The following is a 25,124-nucleotide window of genomic DNA, read 5'->3' as shown; positions in this document are numbered from 1 at the left end:
TCCGTTGTCCCCACGACTAAGGTGCTGGCGGGATTCAATATGTCCAGCGAGGTGACCAAAGGAGAGATAGATTTGACTGTTTGTGCTGGCGACGTGAAGCAGATCACAACCTTTAATGTCGTGTCCGGGGATATAACTTACAACGCGATCCTTAAAAAACCATGGATACACGCGATGTAGGCCAATCCCTCAACTTATCACCAGAAAGTCAAGCTCTCTCACCTTAAAGGATTAGAGAACTTAATGGGGACAGCTTCCATAGTCAAAGAGAGGATATGCTGGCGGTAGTGGCTTCCCGGCGATCAACAGCGGATCAATAGCAAATACAGAAGCCGGACCCAGGCAAGGGATCCGAAGAAAACAAGAAACGGTTAGATGAGAAAGAATTCCTAGGTTAAGCCCTCCTGAAAGGCTTCGTCTTACCACCAGATAAAGATCCCGCAGATTCAACAATCGGAGAACTAGACAGTGTGGAGCTTTTTGAAGAATGTCCCGAAAAGAAGGTATACCTGGGCTCAGATCTATCACCCAGGCTAAGGAGTGAATTTTTGAATTATTTAACTCATAATTCTAATTGCTTTGCGTGATCTCATCTTGACATAACAGGGATATCCTCGGATATAGCCGTGAACAAATTGAGTGGGGACCGTAATCACGTCACAGTCAGGTAAAGGAAACGACCCATAGCGACAATAAAAGACCAGTTCGTTAAGAAACAAGTGACTCGTTTGCTCAACATAGGGTCCGTAGAGGCAGTTAAGAATCCCAAATGGCTGGCCAACATGGTGGTTATACCCAAGAAACTTAAAAAGTTCAGCATGTGTGTGGACTTCAAAGACTTTAACGAGGCATGCCCTAAAGATTCTTTCCCGCTTCAGCACGTAGAACAAACGATAGATGCCACAACCATTCATGAGTTGCTCAGTTTTCTAGATGCCTATTAGGGGTATAATCAGATCAACTTGCACCCGGATGATCAGGAGAAAACCTCGTTCATGACTAACCATGGTAATTTTTGCTATAACGTTATGCCTTTCAGTCTTAAAAATACAGGGGCTACTTACCAAAGGTTGGTTAACAAAATGTTCGAGAAACAAATCGATAAGACCATGGAAGTCTACATCGACGACACGCTGGTTAAGTCCTGACGAGCGGATACCCACCTGGAGTCCTTAGCCAAAACTTTTGATGATTTACGTCGCCGTTGCATGAAACTAAATCCTGAGAAGTGCGCTTTCAGAGCCAAAACACACACACTCTCTCTCTCTCTCTCTATCTATCTCTCTCTCTCTCTCTCTCTCTCCTATGTCATTGTACGCCGGATTTAGCAAATATAAGGGTCGGCATGGCTTTTGCAGGTGGGAAATTGGCCGAGAATGGCAAGAGCATTAATTTCTCTGCCAATTCTCAACCATTTCCACCAATACCCACCCAAACATGGTATAATACTCTCCTCTTTCGTCACTTTTCTGTGATTTACAATGGGAAGAACTGATTTTCTTTAATTGTATTTGTTTGTATTCGTTTTTGAATGGGCGAATTGCCATTGGTTTGGAGAGAGTCATGCGGATTGACCTTGTATGAGTCAAATCCGACCATTGATTCCTCTTTTACTTTCATTTTAGTCTGTTGATTGTTGATTGAAGTTTGATGTCATGAAAAACCTTGAAGTCCCACATCAGACCCGACTAGGGTTTTGAGAATTTGGGGGTTCTATATAAAGAACCCCATTCTCCACTAATTAAGAGAAATTTTAGCATATTGCAAAATCACTACACTGAAAAAGACTAAATTAACTTAGGGTTTCTGCTTTTAGTTATTTGCTTTGCTGTGTAATCATGCATTAACTGTGTTTAGTTAGTTAGTTTTGAAGTTTTTGATTAATTATGTATACCTTTTTAGTTGTTTACTTGAGCTAGCTAATATCTATTTAAGTTATAGTTTAGAATTGGTTAATCACTATGGTCAGTCCAAGTTATTATATAAAAATGACTAATAACTAGATTTCGTTCAACTAAGCTACTTTGTCACATAAAATTTGCTTAAAAAGTCTGTTAGCTTGTTTATTGAAGTTCATGTTCAACCATAGGTGTATAAAAGGTCCTCAAAACCTTTAATATGTGTTTGTATGCTATGCTTGCTTGGTTGTGTGTTAATGACATGTGTTTAGATTTGACAATTGGGTTATGTGGTGGTTTGTTTAGATGTAAATCAGTCTCTGTCACCCTTGTCTTTGGCAGTCTTGTTCTGATGTGAGATTTACTAATGGTTTGTAATGTTTAGGATGTAAGTAGGTTGTGAGGATCATACATGTGGTTAAGTTTTCTCAAAACTGCTTAAACTCTGAAAATATTGGTATATTCTTAGTTGCTTTCCCATCTAGCTTAGTCTCACTAATAGCATGACTATTAAGTTGTCTATCATAATTTGCTTTTAATTGGACTCTTCCTTGAAGTTTAAAGTAAAAATGCCTAAGGAAATATTGATTTTCTTAAGGAAAAAAAAATCAAGTTAGTTGGGTAGAATCCTCATTTGTCTTAAGTCAATTTAAACAACCCCTTTAAATCTTTAACATGGTTTTGTAGAGTTATGTTCATCAGATAAAGAAAAGAGCTGCAATTGATATTTAAAACTTGGGTAAATTTAGTCTCAACTTGTTGTCACCTAAGTCTAGCACAGAAACCGATTTGAAGAGGTGTCCTACTAAGTAAACAAATCTCAATCCTCCAATTAAACTTGCTCTTTGTCTTCTCATGTTTAGTTTGTTATACTATGATTTATAATACATTAGTAAAGGTCTGAACTATTTAAGTGTTGGTCATATGTGCTGGTCTTGGCTGACTTACATTTCTGAGTTTGGTTTGTAACTCATCTTAAGTAAATACATGTTTTCATATGTAGAGAACGGTTGCTCGTACCCTTGTGTGCCTTTATTTTTGTCTAGGTATGTCAACATGTGCCTATATGTAATTCAGAATACCATGTTTTATAATAATCAAGCTTGATCCTTTTTATTTTATTTTATTTTAACCATGACAACATAGGTTCTCTTTGGTAGTTTGTAGGCAAGATGTGTTGGCCCCGTTTTATTGTGTGAAATCTTGTGTACACATCTTTGATGCTTAATTTTTAGCTCTGTTGCACTCTAAAAGAAGTCAAAGGCTTAAATCATGTCTACACTACATATCTGCCCTGCACTCCTCTACCTTTAGACTTGAACACCATGAAAGATTTGTCTTATTTTCCTTGGATTCGTAAGTTTATAATTAGGTAGCAACCTATCAGGTTCTGAATTTTGGCTATTTGAAACTAACTTGTTTTCATTCCTAAAATATCATGTAGTATCACAGTTGGGATTTATGCTCACTTACATTCAAGTTTATATCATTTCTTTTCATGATGCACTTGTCTATTTGCACTGAAACCGCCTTCTTTTACTCTGCTCTGTGTTGATGTTAGGGTTCAACATACTTGAGATATACAAAGTATACACCACTTGTGTACGCTCTGGTGTATATAAAGGGGTATACCTTGTATATCATTCTAGTTGAATTTACGTACTTACCTTATGTGCTTGAATAGCGAGACTTTGTACCTATTTGGTTTGGTCCTTCATCTGCTTACTTGTTGGGCCTGTCACTTGGCTTATGGTTAGAATGTGTTTATTCATTGACTTTACATTTTGGGCCTACTGTTGTTTTTGGGCTTTTGTTTTCATTTCTATCCTAGGTCGAAGTATAAATATGTACACATAGTAAATACACACACACACACACACACATATATATATATGATTTATATGTTGTATCATATCTACTTAAACTCTTGTTAATTTAGTCCTTAAGTATAGATACCCTTTAACCATATTTCTCCTTGTTTTTCTTCTTTGTTTGCATGGGACTTCGTCTCGGGTCACTTGGGCCATCTCTTCTATCAAATATGTTGGGTTTGAGGCCCAACACCTTTCATTGATTGGGCCGATGAACAAATAAGGGAAGCAAATATGATGAAGGCCCACCTATGAGTGAAAATAGGCAAACTGGTGGGCTTAGGTAGGCCCACCAGCCTAACCCTTTTCTCTTATATATATACATATGTGACTTGTATATTATTTGTATATATGTTGTATATGTAAAGAACACGTGTACATATTGAAACCTCTTATGGATGCTATTATTTTGGGAGACGCTTAGTATCATTAGGAAGTCGCCTAATTGCTTTTCAAACCTCGCCCAATCCAACATTCGCATGAAACCAACAACTAGTCGCCTAATTGCTTTTCAAACCTCGCCTAATCCAACATTTGCATGAAACCAATAACTATTTTCTTAAGCTTAAAACTGGTTCAATATTCGTTTAAGTCTAAACAAGTTCTAATTTGGCATTAAATTATAAGTTTTGGGCCTTCTGCCCTTGATGAAAAATTTGTAAATAAAAACGAGTTAGCATAAAAGCCTTAAGCCCATTTCAAACTATTTTGAAGTAATTTTTACTTGGCATAGCTTACTATGTTACATATTTATGGAACATAACTATACTTTTTAATAATTAAGTTTAGTAGCTATAATATTATATTTTTACAACTTATAGCTATTCACTTTTCTACCAATTAACTTACCACTCCCCACACCCCTATTTTTAGCTGCACACTTTCTCTCTCTCCCTTTTTCCTAAATATACACGTTTCTAACTCCCCATCTCTCCTAATTTCGTGCTTTTCAAATCAGTTTCTGATTTCTTTCACTTCCTTTTTTTACTCTGTATTAACTGCTCATTAATTTCAACATTTTACCCTCAAAATTCAACTCTATTTCCTAAAATATGTAAGATTCTCTGTTATTTTTGTGTTTTAAACGACGATTATATATTTGAATTCACCTGTTGAAATATCGAATTCAAGTTGAGTTCATAATTGAGGTAACAACGTTTTCACTGCAACTGTTTTATGTTTTTTATTTTTCTGAAATTTTGAAAAATATAGTCAAAATATATGAAAAATATATCTGAAATATAGTCAACAGAAACCAGAATACGTAATATTGAACATATTAATCAAAATATAATTAAAAAATATAGCCAAAATATATTCATAATTGAGTTCATAATTGAGGTAGCAATATTTTCACTGCAACTTTTTTTTTTTCTGAAATTTTTCTAAATATAGTTAAAATATATGAAAAATATATCTTAAATATAGTCAACAGAAACCAGAATAAGTAATATTGAACATAATAATAAAAATACAATTAAAAATATAGCCAAAATATATATAAAAAACAACTAAAAATTTCAGAAAAATAATTAAAAAAAAGTTGCAATTACACGGTGAAATGTGTAATTCAGTTGATGAACAAATCAAGCTTTGCATGATTTATGGAACATTAAAAAGAGATTTTTTTAGTTATATTTTGGGAAAAAATATGAAGAAAGTTTTTGAATTCAAATTTTATGTGAATGATTAGATGTTGAATGAGATATGCGATTAGATATGGAAGAGAATGAGATTTGTGTGATTTATGGAATATTAAAAACATATTTCTGTTTAGTTTTGAAAAAGATTTTTTTTCCTTAAATAGAGGCATTATTTGCTCAACAGTTCCGTGTATTTAGTCTATATTTTGGCTATATTTATGCGACGCGTCCAGGACCTAAATATAGGAAAAACCATCTACGAATTGTAAATAATAAACTTGTAGTTATAGCTTGTTAGAAGCAGCTAAAAGGTCTATTTGTGAAAATTTTACTATTTTGATCAAACTGATATGACTGTCTCCTTTTTGGGCCTCAATATTAAATTGGGCTAAATCAAATAGGTTTAAAGATTGTCGGACTGGAAAGAAATCCATTTCTGAACTTGGGCTAATTTTGAGAAAAACTTGGAAAGTTAAAAACATCCGAATTTTCATTAAGTAAACATGAAACTCTTTTACAACTTCAAGGGACTTAAGCTGATTTTTCGGAAAAAGAAAAAAATTGTTTTGGGCCAAAGCCCAAACCTTAAAGACCAAAAACAAGAGGAATTATACTTAGACCAATCTTTGAGATAAGATGGCTTTGGAAAGTGGAATAATGGTTGATTACGGGCTTCAAAGGTATAAAACGGGCTTCATATGTATGTATGTATATGTATAAAAATAGAAGATATACTCCATATTTTCTTATAGATGTATTATAAAACCTATAAGGACTAAACTCAATTTTCTTAGGACTAGAATAGTAGCGACTCTACTTGGGAGAAATCCTGAGTGTGTCTTAGTCCGCCAATAAAATGAGTTGAACACTCATACGGATGTTTGAAACCAAAATCCCTCTTTTGAGGGAACTTTTTGCCGAAATTTCGAATTTTATGATTAGCATGATAAGTTTAGCAATGAATAAACATTTTAGAAAATAATCACAATATATCACACATTGAAGCTCGTAGGTCAAACGTATTCTATGGATCCTTAATACTAGGATGCTTAAAACCTTCCAAAGGGATCATCAGAACCCTTACCTCGAACTCTGGTATTAAAAAGAATTTTTTTCTTGCTTGAATAAACCCTTTTACCCAGTTTTTCTAATTTCCTTTAATAAATTAAGTGGTGACTCTAAAAATACTAAAATCCATTTAGAGAACCAGCAACCTCTTAGTAGCTTTTAAGCACCCGCATAAAAGTGAACCGTAATAAACGTACCGTTGGTATTTGAGTCAGCAAGCACGTTACCGGTAAAAAATCACAAAAGGATAAAATATGTGAGAGACAACGGGCACCACGCTTAGGAGCATCACGAAGGCATCCAACTACCTCCCAAGCGCGCGGTACTAGTCGTCCCACACATATACTATACCTTGTGCGGAAAACTCTTGAATAGCTAGTGGGCCAGCAAAATCCCAGCCAATCAAGAATGGCGGAAGAAGGTATCATGGGAGCGGGTCTTTTGCCTCTAACCAAGAGGGAAGATTTTTTGTTACACAGAGGTCAGGGACCCGAAAACCATAAGTTTCGAGAGGGTATCAAAGGACTTTGCTCGCCAAAAGATGGCCAGATAATTTCAAGCATTAACAGCAGTCGGCAAGGCGAAATTCGCCTTAAATAGTAAAATTTCGGTAGGGGTCTCACAGTTGAAGGGCCAGAGATAGAAGATAAAGGAGTCATTGTTAACTTGCTATGGATAAAGATGGAACATGATTATTAGTGATGCGAGGTCAGGATGAAAATAACGTTTTGGGATGGTTGGCTTATATAGGGAAAGCAGTGCGCATCCTTAGGGAAACATCAATCAATGCCTTGAAAAAAGCGCTTCAGAAAGGGTGATTGTCCATATGTCGATGCGTGAAAGCCAATAGGACACGACGGTCCTTCCGTTCCCGAAAACCCAAACAAGAAGCATTTAATGCTAAGTGATGGCGTGAGAGGATATTAACAACAGCTGTCCCAGAGCGTGATTCTCAAGAATTGTCATGTAGCTAGATTGACGACTGACAACTTTTCTTTTCCACTTCCCGATCTTTCGCAGAAATGGAACGTTCGGAAAGTAGGGGACTTTCTGTATGCGGGAATAAACATATGAGGGTATTCTCGTACCGGGGAACGCGAGGTCCAAGGATACCAGGTCTCGGAATATTGGGAGTAAGCAGGCTCGGAGGTTTCAAAGCATAGACGAGAAGTTTCTGCGGTCACAAGAGTCTCAAACGGATCTATATAGCTGCCTCCCACTCCCAACAACTCCCTTCACATCTGCCGTCATCAAGCAGAGTGTCGTTGTGCGCAGAGTCCAAGCTGCATCACTCGATTGACGTCGTCTAGGGCAGTAACATACCAAGGGTTTGTCTATATAAACGAAACTTAGGAGAGAAGAAAGTATCATCACACTTTTGTACCCAAGTTCTCACTTCTTGTATCATTATTTGGCTAAGAAATATACTTACTCTCAGAGATCTGATCATTATTGTGATTTTCTTACTTTCCATTTACACTGTTAACTTAGATAAATATTATTACTTGTATCCCTTATAAGAGAAACAACCAAACCCCGAGCTCGTTCGAGAGAGTCTCCGGATGAATACGACCTACTTGTCTTTAAATCCGTAAAAACAAATCTCTAATTTCGTTTTTTTGGTAGCTAAAGATTTTATGGGAAAACACTTTTCATTTCATTCAATACATGAGAAGATATTTACAAATTCTCAGAATTCTCTCTTCTCTATCGAACGCTCTATATCAATAGAAACTCCATAGCTGTTGATGAAGATACTCAAAGTTATTAGTACCTAGGAATTTTCTTTACAGAAAACACCTGATTATGAAATAATAATGACTACCCCTGCAGCCACTGCAATAATCAATGACTAAATCTGAATTATGAAGAAAGTCCCACTTTATATCCCAGTCCCACTTTATATCCCATGTCTTCATTATTCCAATTAATTCATATTAACATTGGGTATTCCCACTAAGGTATCATTTCTTCATTTTTGAAGTTCAAATTCAAGATTTAAAGGTGAACATATCTCAACCATCATATCACATCCTTCCATGGTAGAATAAGAGGTAATAACATTTAATAGCAACAGCAACAACCAATACTAACTCCAATCTTTATAATATGGTACTTATTATTGTGAAAAGAGAAAACAGAAGATAAGTCCCAAATTAAGTGTCTTATCTTTCTTTTTTATATGTCTCAAAAAGAGTATTTATTTCAATATTCAGTAAGTTGGCAATTTAAATATCATATATGATAAGTTTAAAATCATAAAATTCAAAATTTTAGTACATTACACACATCTTTAATTTATAACTACAAGATTAAAAAATCTCTTCATATTTTTTAAATTTCGTGTTTAATTAAACTAAAACACTTAAGTTGGGAGAGAGGGAGTGATAAAACACTAAATTGCTCTGTAGTCTATAGTTGTGGCCTGGCCCAATCTTAGTTAAATATTCAACAAATTCATCATACAGTAAATTCAACATTCCATTTTTGGTTCTTCACGAGCTTCCCTATTCACCTATCATCGGCGGTGGACTAAAAGCACTGCGTGCACATTAAAATTTAGATCTGTTAGAAATCTTTAATAAAACAGCACTGGAAAAAATTAATTCAAAAAAACAAATGATGAAGTGTCTCTTAATTATACTTCCTCCGTTCCATAATAAGTGGTGTTTTAAGCTTATGCACACCCCTTAAGAAATTGTCTATTTCTAAAAAAATTATGAGTGCATTTACTAACTTGTCCCTAGTTATTGCCTAGAAGAAAAAAAACTAGTTAATGATTCTTGATTATCTGAATAAGGGTATGGAGGAACATAATCAATTTTTACTTGAAATCCTAAAACACCACTTATTTTGAAATAAAATGAAAAATCTAAGAGCCCGTTTGGATTGTCTTATAAGTTGCTTATAAGCTATTTTTAACTTTTTTTAGTGTTTGGCTGGCTAGCTTAAAGTCATTTTATGCTTAAAATAAGCCTAAAAAAATAATTGAGTCCGTTTGGCTTAACTTATCTAAAACAGCTTATAAGCTGCTTTTTTTAAGCCCATCCAAACAGGCTCTAAAACACCATTTATTTAAAAACGGGAGGGATTACTTACGAATGACTATTAGCATTTGATTTTGGTGAAGGGTTGACTTCGATTGGAATCTCCCTATTACGATGACCTCGTACAACACCTTTGAATTTGATTGAGGACAAGTGCTCCATGTCCAAGATCATCCTGGCTTCACTTAGTAGAGACCATGATGATAAAATAAGAAAATTAATTACAAGAACAAAATAGAAAATAGTAGTAGTAAAACCCTTCTTCATATCTTGAATACAAAGCTTGCTAGACATTTATTTTGTGTGTTAATAATGTTATATATAGAAATGGATGGATTTGTCAAATGATTATGGTTGTAGAGAAGAAACCAACGTAAACCATGGGTCACCGATCAAAATATACCCATGTCATTACGTTGTAGCCAGACGAAATTCATTCGAGTCCAATACTTTTAATACGGAGCATAAATTGATATGTAAATATGGATTAAAATTATTATAAGTACTCCCTTTGTCTCAATTTTGTGACACGTTTAGTTTTTCGAGTCAATTTGACTAATTTTTTAAGCTGATAGAATTAAATCAACTTAATGTTTTACAATTAATATTTAAATATTCAAAAACTATACCATAAGTATTATAAGTTGCAATTTATTTCATATCAATATGATAAAAACATAAATTTTAAATGTTGATGATAAAAACATAAATTTTAAATGTTGATATATAAAAGTTAATATAATTAAAAATTTCAAAAAACGAAAGATACCACATAAATTGAGATGGAGGAAATAATAGATATAAATCCATAACTTGAAATACATAACGAATTCAATATTAAAAACCTTAAAAATTGAATTCATAAGCTTAAATCTTAGACCCACCGATGTGTTTCACTTGCCACCCATAACTTGGTTTTGAAGGGAAAAAAAGACTTCCTTTACCAACTGATATCATTGGTTGTCGTTATTAGCTACAAAAAATATAGTAGTAAGATAAAACTGTCATAGTCATCCTACCAATTAAAAACCAAAACATTGGACCCTTCATGGGTAGTTTTAGTGTAGTTAGACTTTTTGAAGTCCCAGCTGCTACATATGCAAAGTTCCCAAAGTTTGATTTTTGTTTGTTTGAGGAAAAGAAAAAGTAAAAGAGGAAGAAAGCAAGTGGCACACGCGGTTTTGATTATTTCTTTTCCGTGTACATTGACATATTCCGTTGTCACCGTGAACTCATATAATTTAGTTAATCAATTTCATAATTAATTTCAATTAAAAATTATTAAGGGTAATAGAACTCTAACAAACAACATACATGAAGACATGTGTTGTTGTAGGAGTGGCTGTAAGAGGTGACACTACCAGCCTACCAGCGATTGTACGCCACAGCCCATCAAGGATGTTCAACCGATGGTCAACCGAACACCCTTCGCCGAAAAATTATATGTGTAGACCTTAATTTCAATTATTGCGTTGTACAGATATATATTACATATTGAACACCCTTAACATATATATATATATATATGTAATATTACTTCTTAAAAATTTGGATACCCTTGACAAAAAATTTGGCGCCGTCACTGGTAAGATGTGACGCTACCGGTGATGGAGAACTCTTCGAAGAAGCTGCCAGAGATGCTTCTGTAGCCCGTGCCAAACAGATCCAGTCACTAATGATGTCGTGGGCGATAGCAACTGCGTCGGTGGACGGATTTATGGGAAAGAAACTAAAGCATATACTATCATACTTTTGTGGGAAATCAATTTTCAATTTTGGGGGCTAAAGCTAAGGGCAGTGTTTTAAGAGGCGGGGGTGCGAGGTGAGGCGTAAGTCCAATGGATCTACAGGGCATAAGTCTTATGTATCTTCAATTTTATAGTTTATTACTAAAAAAAATAAGTAAAGTCAAATTTTCATTAAAAATCTGCAAATTTATCACCAATAATATAGAAAAAATATTATAACTATTATTTGAGAAGGGTAACAACACAAATAATGAAAATAGCCGAGATAATCTGTAAAATGAAATCATCATCGATCTCCACATGCATTTACTAGTCCGTCTCACCTCAATTAATATTTGCATTCATTTTTGTTTATATATTTCAAAGAAGGAGAAGGATAAAAAGTGCAAGAGCAATGACAAAAAATAGTAAAGTTTTCTCAGGAACATGATGCTATGGAATCTCTATCATATCAATTTCAGGCATAATCATCTGAAAAAACCTATTTATGGCAATGTTAATTTCTTGGAGAGTTTTTTTCTTTATTTATATATTTTAGAAAAAATTCCTATAACATGAAAACATGATAGCACGAAGTATAATTATCATTACACTAACAATAAAATCATGATCTATAGCAAAAATACTTTTAAAACAACAAAAAAACAAATTTAACGCACGTGTCGTACGCTTTTACACCCGAGGCGTATGCTTTTGCGCCCGGGGTTTACGCCCCAAATTCTAAAACGTGCACCCTATAGATCTACGCTTTTCATTTGCGTCCTGAATCGTTTTTGGTACGCCCTGCCCCGGGAGAAACTTGCTTGACACGCCTTTGAAAACACCACTAATTATGGGATACTCCTTTTCTCTTAAATTGCTATTTGTAAAATATTGTTATCTTTGGTAGTTAATTAAAAATATTGATAAGAATGGTAATTAGGAGCCCTTTTTCGTGTGCGAGCGTGTAAAATTGGTGAGTGTGTAATCGTAAATCTGAGTATCATCTGGGGGATATTTAATGCATTTTCCTAGCTTGAGCTTGAAATACGAGGGAAAACGTCATAAATCTAATATTATAAGGAAAGTTTGATTTTCTAGTGAGAGAAAATGATATTCACCCAATTAGAAATCATTTTAATTTGGAATTTTCATTAATGAACAATATAATCAAGATATCACCTGCTTTATATTTAGTTTTAACTAATATATCACAGTATTTATAGGGGGGAATGAATTGGAAGCAAATTCATTTGATATTCTACCAATGGACTTTAATTATGTTGATAGAACAGTATTTAAACATTCAATTTCCACAACCATAGCTTTCAACGAATGTTTGAGAAGCAAAATTTTAAGGGGTTTCCTTCTACAAGAAGTGTCTGCAAAGCACTAGAAGTGATACGACTCATCATATCAAGTTTTTTTTTTTCAATGTGATTTTCAAAAGCTTATTGGCCTTAATTTAAATTTGTAACACTAACACATCAACAAAGTAAAAGATTTCCTACCAAAATGTTCTTTATTTTAAAAATTAACTCAAGACTCCTAATTAAGGATAAAGGAATTTCAATTATCTATACCACACGTTCACACCCCATGGACGAGTCACCTTTGTTCAAAATGTGTCAATTGATATCCTTTTGTTGAAATTTTTTAATTTGTAAATAGATGAAAAAAATTGTAATATGCATTATATGTTAAATTTTCTTGATTCTTATGTTTAATTCTCTATATTTTAACTTGTTTTTAATAAAAATCACCATCTCTCGAGCTCCCTAAATATTTGAATAGCATAATTTTTCAAGACACTACTAGTAGTTAAGTGGTCATAATTAAAATCAGATCATACATCAACAATTGATAATTTGCTTTCTCTTTTGTGATCAATGAATAGTCAACTCTTTACGCTATACCAACAGCCCCCTTCAAACCGCAGACTACGTCAACCAACAAAGTAACTAACAACAAAAAGAGAGATCTTTTGATAAAAAATAAATTTTCGGACAAAAGCTTAAAAAGACAAATTGATGAAAAAAGGACAAAAAAGGAAACTAAGGGGGAGAATTTTGTCAAGAAATTAGAATATTTGTAATGTCAATGCACTGAAAGAGACAAACAAAAAAAAAAAAAGGAAAAAAGAAAAAAGACATGCAGGTCACGAATTGAGTTTTCTTGCAGCACTTGTTGACTCTCTCATCAGGTGAGTTCATTTACATATTTTTCTTGGAAATTTATTGATCCTTTGATGTGCAAAAACAAAAAGTGAGGAATATTTCATCCAATGAATTTGTTAGAAATGTGTGTTCCTATTTTTAAGCTTTTTTTGGATACTTAATATCTATGGTTTTGTTGATGGAAAATTGTATCTTTTTCCATGCAGAGAAGAAGAACCATTAGTGAATGATAATTCAAATTTTCCAGGGGCAAAGTCCCATCTTGAAGTGAGTTTGTTTCTTTTTCCTCTCTATTTGCAGTTTCATTACCTTATAATACATTCCTTCTAATGCACCAGTTTATAGCATCATCGCCTAATTAAGGCCAGGGGATGGTTGGGATCTCTCCAATACTTTACCAGATGTCTCGGATTCGAACCCTGCAAATGGAGAACCTTGTTGTAGGGAGCACTTTACCCTTTTTTGGCATATAATCTGATGCCACCGATTAGTCGCCTAGTGGATTTCAAATATCGGATGCCTAAAGTAGTAAGGAAGAATTATGGCATTACTAGTGGGGGAGCTAGGACTTTTACTAAGGGGTTCAAAAATATAAAGTAAACACACGAAGAAGCCAAGAAGGTTCCACATCTATTATATCTACATAAAAAATTATTTTAACCTGTAGATACAGTGTAATTTTTAGGCTAAGGAGGTTCGTCGCCCCATACCGACTCCGCCCCTAGGCATTACGCAAATGTCCCTGAGTATCCAATAAGTTCAGAGGCGGATATAGAATTTGAAGTCTATGAGTTCTAAAGCTTATATTCAGTGGATTTTTCAACAAATATACAGGGAAGAAATGTACTTGAGAGAATGAGAAAGCAAATAGACACTTGTTGGTTAGAACTGAATGTATGAGGAATCATTGCTTATCTTCCTTATAAATAAATTTACTTCCCATTTATCAAATCTAGGGTCATCACTGGGTAAGTTTGAAAGTAAATGGTCAACAAATTCTGTAAGATATAGGAGAAGTAATCAGAATACTGAATAACAAACTCAGCATTTGGTCTTACTCTCAGTGGCGAAGCCAGGATTATCACTAGGGGATAACAAAATATAAAGAAGCAAAACACGAAGAAACCAAGGGGATTCAACTTATCGTGTACATATATACATTTAGAAAAGATTGACCCATTTATACAGTATAATGTTCTGGCGAAGAGGTATCAATAGACTCCCCTTGGACAAGCGTAGCTCTGACCTTGCTTACTCTCGTAAAGAAATAATATCGAATCCTGTCAGCTTTTTCCCTCTACCCTCTGCCACCCATTCACTATATCAACTTTGCCTCCTTTGGACATTAATAGAGTTGTTTTTGATGTGTTGTCTATTAAGTGAGTTTCTTCATGCCTATCAAAACCTTTATATCTATCTGTGTATTTATGATTGTCTCTGAGTGAATGAAAATCTCTTAAGGAAATACGAGTCGTACTTCTTTGATAATGAAGTGGCCTTGGTTGGTACAGATGGGATCCTCAGATGAAACAGCAGTGCTTCAACTTGAGGACGAGAAACTTGTCAGATTAGAGCATTTATATAGAAAGACATCTTCTTTGGGCACCGCTCCTAAAAGATCTTCTTGTGATCTCGAAGCAGATGATGACAGTCGTAAAAGTATACTGTATAGCATACAAAGGAACATTAAGATTGTTTTTTTCTCCAACAAGTTAAACATACTTGTACCTTGTGGTCCTTTAGCCATACTTGCCAATGAGTTAACCGATCATCACGTGAGTCGTCAAACTATTTTCAGACCAAAAATTTGTCTGTTCTTTATACGAGCTTGCTGACATTGTCTTCTCGTTGTTGAATGTTTCAGGGATGGACCTTCATACTAAGCTTATTAGGCATCATTCCGCTTGCAGAGCGTTTAGGTTGGGCCACAGAGTAATTTTCTACAACCAACGTCTATAATATGTTGCATGAGCATATTAATAAGGATCAAAAGTTAAATGTACAATTGCGAAAGACAATAGCTTTCTGATCTTTTCTCTGTTAAATTTAACATTGCACGTTGTGTTTGGAACATAAGCTATAGACTACTTACTTGGTTTTTCTACAAACTTTTATACTGTTGTACATTTTCCAAAATGTAACTAATATGTTTTCGGTTTCATTCTTTGTATAGGCAGCTGGCTTTTTATACTGGACCTACAGGTAGTCTTGTCTTTACCTGTGGTTGTACATAGATATATATTTCTTTAATTAAGTCAAGGGTTTGTTTTATCCCCTTATATCAAATAATTTTACTGGAGTTGCTAAAAGAAACAGCAAGATCCCGCATCACTCATCTTCATATCGCCAATTTAGTTGAGTATATGATATATAAAGGCATTATCTGTTAATCTTCTTTGGCGATGAAATTTAAATGTGTGATAAAATATGCAGACAAGCAAGAAGGAATAAACAGTAGTTCATTTCTCGTGTGCACCCTAAAAATGTTAATGAAGTCTCACACCATATAATGTTTTTATCACATATTTTTCAAAGTGAGATAGAAAGATATATCAACCTGTTTCCCTATTCCCTGTAGTTGCACTGTGTTAAGCCAATATCATTTCTATTAATCTGCAGTTAAAAAACTTTTGCAGTGGGAGGACTTTTAAATGCCACTTTTGGAAATGCGACAGAGTTAATAATATCAATGTATGCTCTGAAAAGTGGCATGATTCGTGTAGTGCAGCAGTCACTATTGGGCTCAATTCTTTCTAATACTTTACTAGTGCTCGGATGTGCATTTTTTGGTGGTGGAATTGCTAATTCTAACAAGGAGCAGGTTTTCAACAAGGTATATTTTTTATCGCTCTCCATATATACGGGCTTTATGTACACCAATATCAATATTAGTTTTGTTCAAGTTGTATCATGATCAAAGGATGAAGCTAGGATAATTGGATTTTTCTTTGTTAGGGAACTGCAGGGATGAATTCGGGGTTGCTTTTAATGGCAGTTATGTGCTTGTTCTTCCCTGCTGTCCTCCACGTTACGCACACTGAAGCTCATTTTGGGAAGTCAGAGTTGGCGCTTTCCAGATTTAGCAGCTGCATTATGCTTTTTGCATACGGAGCATATCTATTTTTTCAGCTGACAAACCAAAAGAATCTTTACATGCCAATGGCCGAGGTTGGGGTTCTTCATTTTCCAGCATAACTTTGTATTGAGTGGTGCTACCTTATAAATAACTATAGTCAAATCTCTCCATAACGGCGTCGTTTGTCCGGATATTTTTCGGCTGCCATAGTGAAATGTTGTTATAGAGAACATATAATATAATATAACATGAAAAAGGGTTTCAAAAAAGTCTGGTCGTTACAGTGAAATGTTGTTATAAAGGATGATTGTTATGGAGAGGTCAGACAGTAGTGTTATCTGGTATTTCTTTAAATTTTGCATGCTTATATAAGTTCAACTAGGAAACAATGTTGTCTTGAGAATATTTAATGGGATTAGAAAAAATAAATATCCTATCTATGTTACTTTAAAGGCTACACTGAGCTAATACGTTTGCGCGTCCGATCTTCCTTCTTGAGTTTTCTCTCCTCTGAGTTTAGTACAATTTCAGGAAGAAGATCAGATTGATGGGAGTTCAGATGATGAAGAAGCTCCGGAGATATCTAAATGGTGGTCAATCCTATGGCTCTCTGTTATGACACTATGGATAGCAGTCCTGTCAGAGTACCTAGTTAATACCATAGAGGTAAGCGCATCCTATTAACCTTTTCGTCTTTTTTTGGTTTTGCAACTTCGTATTCTTTCTGAAGAACCATCTAGTTTGTAGAAAAGTCAAGAATCTTGTTTTTCTCCTTGTTCCTTTAAAACTTACTACTATGGATTTATATGATTGAACTTATCAAGGTTTTACTTTATCATAACTCCACAAAAAAGGTCCTTTTATAAAGAATATGTCAAAAAGGAAAAAAAAAAAAAAAAACTTAGTATAACTATGTTGCTCGGACATGCCCACCCACATAGTGTTTGCCTAGATTATATATAAATGCTTCTGGGTCAATTTTTTCTGCTTTGAAAACCACTTATTTTTCAGGAAAATATTTTCCTTCATACCAAACACACCCTTAGTTCTCTGTGTTAAACAGGAAGGTATTTTAACACACTCAAAAATGTATTGTTTTTTATAAGAGTTCTTTGAGTTCCTCTACCAACAAACGTATATGACGATGTTTTCAGGGGGCGTCCGTTGCAATGAATATTCCTGTAGCATTTATAAGTGTGATAGTGCTTCCCATTGTTGGAAACGCTGCGGAGCATGCCGGAGCTGTCATGTTTGCTTGCAAAGACAAGCTTGTACGCTCTGCACCTTTCTTCATTACAAAGCTAACGATTTACAATTTCCACCCCTCATTTACTTAGTCGTTGTGCAGGACATATCTTTGGGAGTGGCAATAGGTTCATCAACACAGATAGCCATGTTTGGGGTAGGCAATTAATGTATCACAGTTTCTGTATCCTGATTTACGCCACTAAGGAACTTCAGTCATTACTTTTTATCTATGCAATCAAGATATGAACGTGTGACCTTAGCTGCTTTTTAGTTACTTGACGCTTCACTTTTTCGCTTTTCATTTCAAGAAATACAAAAAATTACTTGTTGGTTCCGTGTTTACCCCCTTTAATATCAAGTAAAACACATTTATCAAGTGTCAAGTTTAAAAAGTGAAAAAAGAAGATATTACCTTTGTTTTAATTTAGACTTCTACCTTTTTTCTCCTAGGTAGTTTATGTGTGTTTTCAACTGTTCTGTTGCTGCAGATCCCGTTCTGTGTTGTAGTTGGATGGATAATAGGCTCACCGATGAACTTGGACTTCCAAATGTTTGAAACAGCCACACTTTTTATGACTGTCCTTGTAGTAGCTTTCATGGTGCAGGTATGCTATTATTCTAGATATTGTAATAATTATTCCCTTTTCTGGCCATTCATCTTCAATTTAGAAACATTGGTGGAGAATTCAACATTTAGCCTTGTTCTTCATAAATTGCTTGAAGACTAAATGTCTAGGATTAGAATTTACCGTTACAATGCTGCATCCTTGCAGTTAAACTAAATCTTTTTTCGACAGGACGGGACTTCTAATTACTTTAAAGGGTTGATGCTCCTTTTCTGCTATTTTATAGTTGCTGCAAGTTTCTATGTACATATAGATCCGGAGTCTATACGTGAGTTGCCTCCCTCTCTTTGTGCAATTATTATATGGTATCTTGTGATATTTGTTGTATTTACGCTTTTCTATATCTTTTTAGTATAGATAATATCTGTTTCTAGCTAGCATTGCTATTTTAATATGCTTTGCTTTATTGTTTTCTCAGATTATTTTAGCACCATTTTTGTTGTTTAATTAAATGAATAGTTAACCATGTGGGATCTTATTAAAATATATTTTTCAATTATACACGCTCTTTTTTTAGAGTGTGTTCTAGCAGCATTAGATAGTTTTATCTCTTGATGCTTAAAGTAGTTAGCTACAAAATAAATAGCAATGAGGTCTGGTTTTAAGTCCATATTTTTCTACATATACCACCAATTATAAGATATCTCCGCTTGGTATGTACTTGTTAGGACACTCGAAGAGTAAATATGCAGTTAATTCAGTCTCAATAACAAAATAAATACAGATCCTCCTTGACCAGATTCCTAGCCTTTGTGGAGATGTTTGATGTTACTAGCAAATCCAAGTTCAAATCTAGCATTTAGCTTAGGAGAGCTTAGAGATTCCAAATTGTATATGTAGTAACTCTATCTATACTTGTTTTTTATGCTGCTCGGACTCTCCAAATATGTTGCCACACCAGTGTCATGTACATGTAAAAGTAAAGCTTCTGGTTCTTATTTGTGTAATAATTGAGAGTTGATGCTTAAATGAACTAATTTGGTTCCCTTAGAATGGAACCACTCATATACGATTCTATGAATCTTATATCCGATCCTTCTGCAATTTCTCCTATTTTTTCTTGCTGTGAATTAAGTATTGTAACAACCTTGGACCTAACTCACACCCCAAAAGACGTTACTAGTCCCGGGCGAACACTGCCATACCGGCGTCACCATCCAAGACACGACGAACACGAAGAGGGTGGGTGGCTCTGATACCATTTGTAACAACCTTGGACCAAACTCACACCCCAAAAGTTAGACATTAAGGTGGGAGAGCCCAAGGCTATTTAAACCCACATAAGCACATTATGCCCACCGATGTGGGACATAACAAGTATATAGACCTAAATAGTGGCCCGAAGGGACACATAAGCCTTTGCATATCTCATTAGGCCCAAACAGCTTTGATTGATTGTTAAGTTTACATATTATTGACTGGACTACCCTGAGAAAAGCAGTCGTTGAAATTTGAAAGACGTAAAGAATGCAAAATCTGAAGAGATTTCATTCATTAGAACACTTGCAGTTGCAATCCAGTGAGATTCTAACCCTTCCTTGAGAATTAATCTAAAGAAAGAAGAAAAGGAAGAGTGAAAGGAATAAAACAGAAGAAGCAGATTATGAGTTCTGGTAAAACTTCAATAAAAACTTAATGTCGCCGCGTCGCTCAATAAAATTCACTTTCTCTCAGGTTACCTCCTGAAAAACAGAGAAATGAACAGAAACTAGTAGATGAAAAATAGTGCTGGAAAGTAAAATGTTGACTATGAAGTACTAGATACACATGGAAGATGGCTCACCAAAATCTCTAGTTGTCTTGCATTTATAACATTCCGCTCTACTGGCATAGTTGTGCATACCACATCCTAATCTGGCAGAGACGAAGGTACTAATTATGTCAGCCAGTAGTAAATATAGAAAACTTCTACTACTTTCTTTTTATTTTCAATTGCTTTATATAATTTGGTCTGAGATGAGCTCAATGGAGCCACAGACAGAGCTAGGATTTTGAGTTTATGTTTTTTTGAATTCTAGGAAAGATAGCTTATTGGGTTCTAAATAAATTATTTATAGATATTAAGTGGATCTTTAGACAGAATTACATGATTTAGACCAAAGCTGTTGGGCTCTGCCGAACCAGTAGACGGGCTTGTAGCTCCGTCCCGGATGGAGTGACATGGACAGTGAGGATTCATATAGCTGACCAAATTTGATTTACTCATAGATTGTTGTAGCAGAGTAAATGGGAACTAACCTGCTGCAAATCCAATCACCGCTCTTCCAACCAGGACGAGCACTTGCATCATATCCATAACCTGTCAATGCCATATAATTACCGCTTTTTAAGGCGTCGCATCTATAGCAGCTTGTTCTGCTTGCGTAGTTGTGAGAACCACAGTTCATGGCACTGCAGTACCAGTCTCCAGCTAGAACTTCTGTTTTGTTTAGACCATACATGGAAACATCAGCCATTGTTGCATATTTAGGGCAGCTACATCGTTGGCATGCATCCCGTTTCTTGAAATTTTGGTGCTGGCATGCAGCACACATCCAATCTCCTTCCCTGCTCATTTCTGTCTTGGAAATCTGAAAATGAACACAGAGATATTATGAGAGCAAATTTTAATATGGGAAGCAAAATGGGACATAATTGTAAAAGGCATGTAATAGGACATTGTAAGAGGCATGTAATTGGCCATTGTAAGAGGCATGTGCAACAACAGTAGTGGTGGAGCCATATTCAAGCAAGGGGGTTCATATGACATTCCACTCCAAAATTTTACTTATTATACATGTATATTATAATCCAAAAATAATAAAATGCATGATAAATACAAGGTTTGAATTTCCTTGACTTGAAACAGAAGCTTGATATGACCTATTTTTATTAAAGTTGAATCCCCTTAATGAAATTTCTGGCTCCGCCACTGGCGACAACCATCAAATCTAATTGGTTATACATCTTTGAGGCCTCGTGTTTTACATGGTTATAGTGTTCAAGATTTCAGGTACACTTAAATGTATGCTAGGATTGCATTGCTTACACATGAACAGTCATTTCATTCTAGAAAGAAAATTCTTGGCACATGAATCTTGTATTGAAGGCCTAATTTTTTGAAAAACTTGCATTAAAGTCAGTAGTTTTTTTTTTTTTTTTTTTGTGTGTGTGTGTGTAGAAGCTAGAAGAAGAGAAAATTTAGCTCCCATGTGAGATAATGAAATGAACTACACAAGGGAAAAACATGATAAATTTTTCACCTAAAAAGAGTAAGGGGTTTGGAGAACTGAGCTTCTCGACTAGACGTAAACTTGAAGCTCAAGAAATGGTTTGTTGGAGCTGGTAATTTTGTTGTTCGGGGAGGTTTATATAGTCCGGAAGAACTCATAGTTGTCAACCATTAAAATCATGCATTTGAAGCACTATTTTCTTGAGTGTAGAGGTATGGTTTGAAAAATAAATATGATGCTAACATCCCTCTTTTCCTTATTATTCTTCAATAATTTGAACTTTCTTCGTGGATTGGAAAACAGTAGAGAAAATTTAGGGAACAGAATCCTAAGATTAAAACAGTGATATTTAAACAAATAATGACTTTTTATCGACAGAGATATTTGAAAGAAAGGGCTGTCTAGGCCCCAGGAGAGATATGCCATGAAATTGAAACTACTTCACATGAACTAAGGCACTTGTCTACATTAAAAAAAGACATAATTAATTTTGAATGGAATGTGAACCTTTCCAAAGTAATGTCTTATTCCTACATGGAAATCTAGCAATAGAATATGTTGGACGCATAGGCCATCCATGATTTAACTTGAAAGTTCAATCTTTAAGGTCCTTATGGCTGAGTCCATTGCCCTTATGGAATTGTTGGTTTTGAATAATGTTTGTTGTCGTTTTAGTGATTTTTCACATGATGGTCCGTCTTGAAAATAATGGTTTCGCAACCCCCACCCCCACTCCCACCCCCACCCCGACCCCCACGCAACCAACAAGACAGTGGATGGTTTGCACTGGATGTTAAAAAGGTGGATCAGTCCTTGTTGGTTGTTGCAGAGACTTCATTATGTTGATTAATTGTTTGTGCTTTAGCGGATACCTCATGCGATTTTGGTTTCATTACAATCCAATGTGTTGTAACTGACTTTGCAGAGGACAAGCCCCAAAAACATACAGGATAAACAGTAATTTCATGTTAAAGCTGAAGGCCCGATGAATACTTGCTTGAGATTGAAGAGCACCTCGTTGACAACCGTAAGCAGTGATCTTGATAAAGAATTCATCTATCTGCTATAGCTCAAGGTTCAGTTTTTCTCTTATAAGTTTAGTTGAGCAGCTTCTTGTTTCAGCAAATTTGATATTCATGGTCGTGTCATTAGGTCTATAGTATTGTAGATGTTGAATTCTTTTTTCGCCTCTAAAATGGCTGGATGTAAGTAGTATCAAGTTAGAATGTAAGCAAAATTTAAGGTTCATTTTTTCTTACCATTGCTAAAAGCAGGATGTATTATTTTTGTTATCCTGGAGCAGAATGATATTTATGATCTCTGCAACCAAATATTTGCATGGTGGACGAAATCATTGGTTGTTCATGTGTCACATAAACAAGATATTGAAGACCTTATTTACATCCAAAAACTTAACATAGAAGTTATCACCTCTAGAATCATAGACTAACATTTTGTCAAGTAAAATAAAATCTGTAGTCCTTAAGAAAATCGAAAGTCATATCCTCGACTTACTTCCCTAATGTGGCTTGGTTGAAGGGAGAAGATGGGAAACAATATACCAACTTCTGGGCAGGGCAGGGCAGGGCTGTGACTTGCCTCCCACAAGTGGCCTGTGGGAGTCGCGTTAGACCACGTTATCTGGTTAATGCATGAAAACGTAGTCCTGACCACCTTATCAAAAAATGAAAACACAGAGTTGGCAACAGAAGTAGAGGCAATTTGGTTGGGAGAGTTCAGTTCAAAGTTGTCATCCACTAGGATACATGGCACTCTCTTTTGTCAACATTTAAAGAGAGTTGAGAAAGTTCTCCAGGAAGTTAAAGGGAAGTTCAAGAGAGCTCAAGCTTAAAGAGAGAGAAAAGACAGAGGAGAAAAAAAAAAATTGTTAAGACAGGTTTGAGATGGTCAGCTGCTTCTCAAAGATCAAGGAGGATTGGGTTTGTGGATACATGTCTGTTTGCTGCTTTTGATAGAGAAGTTGTCATGGTTCAAGAAGTGTCACCTTCATTTTGTTTGTAATTTTTTTATTTTTAGACTTGATAATAGGAAAACCAGTGTACGCCTTTGCTTTGGTATCTTTTATTGCTTATCTCTTATTCCTGAAAAAAAAAAAAAAAAAAGTCGTCCTCCTTCTTGAACGTAGAGGAAAATAAAACAAGGTCCACAGTTCTGCAGTACTCTTCTTAAAAGTAAATATCTTATAAAACTAGACGGCGTATGCCCGTGTGCACATTTTAGATTATAGTGTATCTATGTGTATATAGTTATATTTAGATAGTGATAATATATATATTTTATATTGCTAATAAACTACATAAGTTTGCGCTGTTTTTATGCATATATATATATATATATATATACATACATACATATACTATGTTCAAAACACGATTAATATAACATTATAGTTTGTGCTTCGTGTCTAAAATTTTATTATATTAGTATTTGCTACGAATACAAAGTTGGCAAAATTTTATTAATACTTTTTAAAAGAAAAGACTTGTTTAAAAGGATTTGTTTTTCCTCGCTTTGAGATAAAATAATAGCAATATTTAAGCATTAATTGATACTTTAAATTTTAATTCGATTAATTTAAAGGTGTAAAATATTCTATTGTTAATGTATGTAGATTGGACCTAAATAATTATTATTATTTTTTATCAAATTTTGATTTGGATAATTCTAATTCATTAAATTATTTTTACATGTTTAAAACGAAACAAAGTAGAAATTTGATTTTCTATTTAAACAAAGAACTACTATTTTTTAACTTTTGGTTAATATTCTCGGTTTATCTCATTTTACTTGTCATGTTGTCTTTTGCATGGTTTTTTAAGGAAACGTCAATTAGAATTAGAATTTGATTAATTTACCTTATTCATTATTTGATCTGCTTTTGATATTATTTTTTCTTTTATGACATTAATCTCTTTTCACATTTATTAGAGTAAGAATAAAAATGAAAAAGTAATTAAATTCTATTTTATTTTAAAATATATTTATTTTAATAAACATACCAAATAAATGACATGGCGGAATAGCAAATACAACATTTCAATAGCTAGATTAGATCTCAGTCTAATATAAAAAAAAAATGTATGATTTGGCTACTTAACCTTTTAAAGAAAAGCAATAATATGGGGTTCATGTTTTTTGCTGTACAATAATTTTATTTGCTCCCACTAATGGGATGCATGTGGCAATGAATTCATCATTAATGACTTAATGAGATACTGTGAAAATTACATTAATATTTTTTTATTTTTTAATATGGGGTGTACGTTTTTTTTTTAATATGGGATCCATTTTTTATTTTTTTTTATATTGCATGATTTTGTTAATATGAGATCCACGCTTGATTTTGTTAATATGAGGTCCACATTTTTTCATGAATTTGGAGATGGTGGGCTTCACTTTTTTTATTTTTTTATTTTTTTATTTTTTATATTGTTTGGTGTTTTTAGTACGGAGCACCCACTTTTTTTTTTTTTAAAGGTGATGATGACTGATGACGATAAAATATAGAAA

General features: G+C 34.4%; 2 protein-coding genes across 4 annotated transcripts; one reads left to right on the top strand and one right to left on the bottom strand.

Moving 5' to 3' along the window:
• Nucleotides 1-13,118: 13,118 nt before the first annotated feature.
• LOC132636551 (vacuolar cation/proton exchanger 3-like) lies at nucleotides 13,119-23,136 on the top strand. Of its 3 annotated transcripts, none has more exons than XM_060353469.1 (13): nucleotides 13,119-13,457; nucleotides 13,638-13,698; nucleotides 14,943-15,206; nucleotides 15,296-15,363; nucleotides 15,605-15,633; nucleotides 16,068-16,264; nucleotides 16,387-16,599; nucleotides 17,039-17,173; nucleotides 17,662-17,778; nucleotides 17,856-17,909; nucleotides 18,244-18,360; nucleotides 18,553-18,649; nucleotides 22,519-23,135. In XM_060353469.1, exons 3-13 carry the CDS (start codon nucleotides 14,943-14,945, stop codon nucleotides 22,545-22,547), a joined length of 1,320 nt encoding a protein of 439 aa, XP_060209452.1. In that variant the 5' UTR covers nucleotides 13,119-13,457; nucleotides 13,638-13,698; the 3' UTR covers nucleotides 22,548-23,135. The 3 variants fall into 3 exon arrangements, with proteins under 3 accessions (XP_060209452.1, XP_060209451.1, XP_060209450.1); XM_060353468.1 differs by lacking the exon at nucleotides 13,119-13,457 and adding an exon at nucleotides 13,462-13,519 and having other exon boundaries at nucleotides 22,519-23,136; XM_060353467.1 differs by lacking the exon at nucleotides 13,119-13,457 and adding an exon at nucleotides 13,472-13,555 and having other exon boundaries at nucleotides 22,519-23,136.
• On the bottom strand, nucleotides 18,660-21,049 carry LOC132636552 (uncharacterized). Its single transcript, XM_060353470.1, has 2 exons — nucleotides 20,620-21,049; nucleotides 18,660-20,235 (listed from the first exon to the last, which is right to left on the bottom strand). Exons 1-2 carry the CDS (start codon nucleotides 20,934-20,936, stop codon nucleotides 20,139-20,141), a joined length of 414 nt encoding a protein of 137 aa, XP_060209453.1. The 5' UTR covers nucleotides 20,937-21,049; the 3' UTR covers nucleotides 18,660-20,138.
• Nucleotides 23,137-25,124: the final 1,988 nt, after the last annotated feature.

This window comes from Lycium barbarum, chromosome 4 (assembly GCF_019175385.1).
Source record: "Lycium barbarum isolate Lr01 chromosome 4, ASM1917538v2, whole genome shotgun sequence".
NCBI lineage: Eukaryota > Viridiplantae > Streptophyta > Magnoliopsida > Solanales > Solanaceae > Lycium > Lycium barbarum.
This window is presented reverse-complemented; position numbering and strand designations above follow the sequence as displayed.

Coding starts and splice junctions, on each gene's coding strand:
- LOC132636551 (XM_060353468.1), top strand. Junction 15,207..15,295: donor ATGAGTTAACCGATCATCAC/GTGAGTCGTCAA, acceptor TGAATGTTTCAG/GGATGGACCTTCATACTAAG. Junction 15,634..16,067: donor TTTTTATACTGGACCTACAG/GTAGTCTTGTCT, acceptor AAACTTTTGCAG/TGGGAGGACTTTTAAATGCC.
- LOC132636552 (XM_060353470.1), bottom strand. CDS start 20,936: ATGAGCAGGGAAGGAGATTGGATGTGTGCTGCATGCCAGCACCAAAAT. Junction 20,236..20,619: donor GGTGATTGGATTTGCAGCAG/GTTAGTTCCCAT, acceptor CGTCTCTGCCAG/ATTAGGATGTGGTATGCACA.